General features: G+C 58.5%; 1 protein-coding gene across 1 annotated transcript; it reads right to left on the bottom strand.

The window, feature by feature from the left end:
• Positions 1 to 951: 951 nt before the first annotated feature.
• VOLCADRAFT_95604 (uncharacterized protein) lies at positions 952 to 5,844 on the bottom strand (the record flags this gene model as incomplete). The annotated part of the gene is made up of 7 exons (XM_002954690.1): positions 952 to 1,098; positions 1,358 to 1,506; positions 1,762 to 2,052; positions 2,221 to 2,356; positions 2,595 to 2,758; positions 2,849 to 5,166; positions 5,813 to 5,844. 7 exons carry the CDS (start codon positions 5,842 to 5,844, stop codon positions 952 to 954), a joined length of 3,237 nt encoding a protein of 1,078 aa, XP_002954736.1.
• Between the last annotated feature and the right edge of the window lie 156 nt (positions 5,845 to 6,000).

The following is a 6,000-nucleotide window of genomic DNA, read 5'->3' as shown; positions in this document are numbered from 1 at the left end:
AGCGGCGTCTCGGGGGTAATGCTGTCTATGAGTGGGGCGAGTCTCTTCTCCATGACGGAATGCGACTGTCACTCTTTTGGAGCCGCCAACGTTGCTTCCATTCGAAGCTGAGGGTGTGCACGGCCCATCTGCACTGGAAGCAAGGTGACAATCCGGCAGCCGATGTAGCAACCAAGCGGTGCACCGCGGATTCCAGAGATGGGTTATAGGTGGGAATCAAGAGGTGTTCTGGCTTCACGTAATGCATGAAATTAATTCATGACCATGAAGGAATATGCTTTTCAAACGAGCCAAAGGGAGGGTGAAGGTTTCCGTGGAACGGCTTGGGCTTGATGTGGGTGCAGGATGAGTGGTTACGAGCGAGGTGGGAGACACATTTTATCTAAAAGGGACAACATGCCGCTGCTGCAGTTACAAACAAAATTTCTGTACCAAGCAACTGTTTATTGCACGTTGTTGCGAGGGAGTTGTCCCACAATAACTGCCTCATAGCATGTAAAGGTATTGGCATCACAGCTTGCTGCTCGTGTGGCCCTGCACCTCATTACCTGTGGCCTCATTCAACCAAGGTCTCAACCCGAGTAAGCGGTATGTCTGATTTCTTTTCCGCGGCAGAGAACACCACACAGATACACATTGACATAGACGTCATCCCGCGCTTTCGGTAGCATCCAGGCGAAAGCATACCATGTACCGAACAGGCATCCTCTTCAACCCAGCCAGCACCGTGCAACCTGCCCTTCAGCAACGCAACGATCCCTGTACCTACGGACTGTAATGGCAGACCCTAATCTGTATAGCGATAAGCACAACAAGCCAAAGTCCTGGCCGTCAGATCAGTCGAGCAATCAATTGTGTGGACGACCCGTGCTGCATGACAACTTTGCTCCGCAAGAAAGTACTTTGCGCAAACAATTACACTCCGCAAATCTCGGCTCAGCGGTCGGCCTGCTACGCGAGAGCTCCACTCATCCACTGCTCCTCGATGGCGGCGAGGATGGGCTCGGGGTCGAGGCCGGCGGCGCGCATGGCATCGCACAGGGCCTTGTTCTTTGCGGACTCCATGCCTAGGCACAACAGCAGCTCGTCGAACTCCGCCTGAATGGCGAGCACCGTCGGGGTGATCGGATTCGCTTCTTAAGTCTGTAAGTTTTCAAGTCTCATTTCCGAGTGCGTGCAGCGCGCATCGGCAGCGCTTGCAACCTTGCTTGCTAATGACCCACCGTAGGAAGCTTCATTCCCAAGTTTAGCCGGCACTGCATCACGGCTTGTATGATCCAACAAGAGGAAAACATCCAGCTGCACAGCTGCAGGCTTGGTAAGCGCTGGACCGGTGGAACAGAGGTCCCCTCCTTACCTGCATGTCGTTCAACTTGCGGACTGCCTCATCAAGCTGCGCCTTCGTAGTGTCTAGCTGATGCCGGTGCATGGCAATCTTTTCCTCGTAGCGCTGCCAGATGCCGCCGCGCTGGACCTGTCCACTTGCACCTTGCGCCTGACGTGTCCCTGCGGTTTGAGGGGCGGTACTAAGGTCAAGCGCCAGCGCATTAACCAAAGCATCTTCTCGCGATAAGTGGACACTTAGGGTTTCCCTTGTCATCTGTAGAACCATGAAGAGGGCGCAACATGGAAATGCAAGCCTGATCCTTCTGATTTGCACTTCCTTGCATGCTTTAACAGGTAATCACGCTCCCTAGACATACAGATGCATATTCGACCACATCGCATCCCAATCCCTTTGCATTCAGCCTATTTGCTCACCAGAAGCGGGCTCAGCCGCGGCCGCTGCTAACCTGGCAGCCGCCCTCTGGTGGAGCTCTGCGTAGCGGCTTTTGTCCGCGAGACTAGGGGACGCAGCCTGCCGTGGCAGCGCCGACGCCGACATGGGCCGGGAAGCCTTTACGCCGACGACCGTCGTGGACGGTGAAGCCGGAGTGACAATTGCCTGGCCAGCGGCGTTTGCACCACTGGCTCCCAGTATGCATTTAGCGGATGAGGCCGCAGGCGCTGCTGTCGCCGTGACGGCTGCAGCTTGCGCTTTGCTTGCGGACCCTGAGCGCGGCGAGAATACGCTTTTCAAGAAGGCACCAAACGTCGCCGAACGGGATTGCTTCTTTGGCGTGGCCCCCTGATCATGCGGCTGGGCTAGGGAGGGTGCAGCGGTGGCGGTGGAAGTGCTGGCCTCTGGCGCCGCCGTGGCTACGCCCTGCACTGCCTTACTTGTCCTAGCCAGGAGCTGCTCGACAGCCAGCTTGAGTTGAATCATCTGCGTGATGCTGGCCACGTCCACCTCCTTGTCCTCCGCCAAGATGTTTTGCTTCAGCGTTGACAACTTCTCAATGCCCACAACAATTTCCTGCATTTAATAGGAGATGTGAAAGGCGCAGCGAAAGGTTATGGGCTAGGTTTCATGATGTTATGCTGCACTCCCGAGACCCTGACCCGTCGAGTATAATGATCGCGTGCCGAGACGCCCCAAAGTAATAGCAGAAGTAAGGATGCTGAAAACGTGGTGTTCGCCGGCAAAACACGCCGCAGCGCGTAGCATGAGCCACTCTCCCATTTCATGGTGCACGGCCCCAGCTTCTGCATACCTTTAGCGGATCAGCTGTGGCCGATGCCGAAGATGTCGACGGACCTGCCGTGCTCTTCAATGCGGCACTGGCGGCCTTGCCGGGCACTGCAACCGCTGTGACAGCAGCCGCCAGCGACGAGGGCCCAGCAGAGGGCACCGATGCGCCGCCGGTGTTGAAGAACGCTGGATTGGGGGTGGGCATGTCGCGAGGCAGGCTGTGCAGGAGTGTCACAGGGGATGGCGGCCGATGCTGTGCAGCCGCGCCATGCGCACCTTGTGGACCCGCCGCTGCAGCTGCGGCTCGTTTCGTGACAGCTTGCTGGGACACAGCTGTCGGGAAAGCCGGTAGCCAGGTTTCCGTAAGGGTCGTGACATCTGCGGTTGCATTCGCTGCCGAGGCTGAGGGTGCTGGAGCCTCGGCCGTGGAAAGCGTTTGTATTTGCAGGGCCCCCTGCAGCTCAACACTGCCTACGACTGCGACGTCTCTTACGTAATCAGTAGCGGCAACATCACGCGAAAGTTTGCTGGGCGGCGGCGCCACGGCAACCTCCAGGTCCTGACTTGCGGCTTCAAAGAAGGGCGACGCCTCTACATTTACTCGGGACGTTGTCGTCGTGGGTGTGACCGCACCACCCGTGGCGTCTCTGCCGACTGGCGTGTTGGCGGCAGTCGTCACGGTCGAGTTTGGGGCCCCACCTCCACCTTCACCGGGCGTTCTCGGGCCCGGTGTGGTGGCGGCAGTGCTCGGCGGCCGGGCGCTATCCGGCGGCGGCGACAATGCAGCTCCCGCGGCCCTCGGCAAAACATCGAGGCTGCCGAGACGCAATGCGGGGACCAAGAACTTCCGTCCTCCAGGCAAGTTTATTGATGTACGGATTGGAGTGGCGCTAACGTCCACACTAACCCCCGAGGCAGCGGCACCACTGTCTTCGCCATGCACGGCTGCTGTTAGGGGGTTTTCAGCGGTAGATGCAACTAGAGACAATGATGGTGCCAGGTGCCGTTGGGAGTTCACTGGTCCGTCGGCTGCGGCAGCGCTAGTGGCAACAGTTGCAATTTGGTCCCGTGCCAAGGTCTCCAGGCCACTGGTCAGTGCAGCGGCCGTATAGGCTCCCTGTTGGGCATGTGACGGCCCCGTGTCCCACAATTCGCCAGGCGCCACTGCTGCTGTTGCCCTACGCCGCGTCAACGATTGTTGATGTTGGTCCAGCAGTGATGCCGGCGCGGACGTGCCTTGCCCCGTGGAAGCGCAACCGGCCATCCCGCTCATGTCAGTGGCGCTGCGGCTTCGAGCAGTGGGCGTGACCACCTTGCATAGACCGTGGTGCGCAATGTCCAGCGCTTTGCAACAGGCTTCACTCATAGACGACTCGCCCAGCCTCCACTGGGGCTGCCCATGAGCCTCCGGCTCCTGTTGAGTGGCAGCAGGAGCAGTGCACGTGTATTGCTCCCCTGCAAATGGAGTGTCGTCGAGGCGGCAGAACGTGGACATCTCCGGCGCAGTACCAGACGGGGCCGGTGCGGAGTACGGGGTGGTCAGCTTGTTGTGAGCGTTCCAATCGCGACAGTGCTTGTACCAGTTATCACTGTAGCGGATGTCATCAGCCAGCTCATGCGGCAACGGGCCGTCCAGCTTGCCCGTGTCGCCGGGATGCATCATGCTGTCAAAAAAACGCTCAAAGTCATCTACACGGAACGCCTCCGGCTTGCGCTCCATGGCCCCCTGCAGGGCCTGTTGTAGGGCGGCCTGGATGGCGGGTGCCGTGAGGACGGGTGCGACGCCCGTGATGACTGACGACGGCGCTGGAGCCGCCACGGGCGCCAGCCATTCACTGTGTCCGGGGATGGCGGCTGACAACGATGAGGTCCCGACAACGGCAGACCCGTAACCAGTGCTGCGCTGCTGCTGGCTTTGGTTTAGCAGCTGTACAGAGGCGAGGATGGAGCGCTCGGGAGGCGGTGGTGATGGCCGCACGGAGGTGGGGGTGAGGTTGTTCTGACCCTGTGCAGCGCTAGACGCCCATGGCATTGGGGATGGTGTGCTGCGTGCGGCTGCCTGTTGGATGGGCGTGACTCGCGTGGGTGGGCCATTGGACAGGATGGAGGGAGGGGTGGGAAGCATGAATGCGTTGGTAGCGGCGAATGTCGCTGGGGGTGAGGAGTAGGCGCTGGCACAAGCGAAGGGGTTGGTTACTGGGGCGCCACCCTGTGACAGGCTGCGTGAGGGGCTAGGTGGCTTGGGCAGCATCGGCGCGACGCTAGTGGGTGATGGGGAGGGCCCGGGGGATGCGTTGATCCGGACAGGCGTGGGCAGCCGCGTGCTGATGTTTGAGGCTGGTGGCGCGAAGTTTGGGTTGGCTTGTGACTGACGTCCACGGAGTGATGGGCTGGATGGGGTGGAGAAGCGCTGCCGTGCCGGTGCCTGGTGTCGCGGCGCCACCAGTTCTTGCTGCTGCTGCTTGGGGTATTGGGTAGCGATTGGCGCCATGCCCGGTAGCAGCAGACCGCTGAGGCCCGGTGCATATGTGGCCAGGGCCGGCCGGCTGACGTTGAGGTTTGGTTGCAGGACGTATTTCTGATTGACATTGCGCCTGTGGAAGGACCGGGTCAGGACTTTCGGCTTCGTCGCAAATTAGGGTCAACACGACGAGCATGCCCGGAGATGCCGGAATGTGATTGTTTCGAACGATAAGAGCACGTGCATACCTTGGACCAAGCGTTTGTAAATGAGATAGGTCCCCCAATTTCGGCGGAGCTTGCAGGCTGGCAGGTTGGTTGCTGACATTCTCTTTGCCGAGGGCGACCTACGGGGAGAAAGGGGCCCTGTAGACCTGCAGATGGGAGGTCTATAAAATATGCAAAAATTTACAACTTACGCGGGTGACATCATCCGATCCCTTTGCCCCCGTTAGCTTGCTTCGTAAAGCTAGGGGTAGAAGTTTGAGACTGCCCCACTGCAGACATATTGAATCGGGGCAGTGATTTGAGCCCAGCAGTTCTTGTCATGTTTGGTTAATGAAAATATTACCGTAGCAGGCTTGAGAGCATTGAAAGGGACAGCGGGCTGACTTTGTTGGGACATTCTCGTCAGGTCTGCAATTGTCGCCTCCTATCCAGCCAGAAAGCCAGAAGCGGAAACCTATGAGTTTGTGGCCATGTCGTTGGCATCAGAGGAAACTCGCGAAACGCTGTTGGGATGCCAAAGCTGTTGTGCAGACCGCAGAGCTGTCGACGTACGGCGCGAGATCCAAATTGTTACGCCGAGTCATAAATTAAGTCCTCCGAATATTTGTCATGTTGTTTCTGCGTTACAACTGCGCGCCTGGCAGCAAACTAAAGCAATGATGCTAATGCACTTGGTATGCATGCGCACGGTCGTCCAACGTCTTCATAAAGACAGAAGCGCGCAGTAAGTGGTCTCACAA

The sequence above is a fragment of the Volvox carteri genome (assembly GCF_000143455.1).
Source record: "Volvox carteri f. nagariensis unplaced genomic scaffold VOLCAscaffold_45, whole genome shotgun sequence".
Classification (NCBI taxonomy): Eukaryota; Viridiplantae; Chlorophyta; class Chlorophyceae; order Chlamydomonadales; family Volvocaceae; genus Volvox; species Volvox carteri.
Note: the sequence above shows the minus strand (reverse complement) of the source record. Positions and strands in the feature narration are given on the sequence as shown.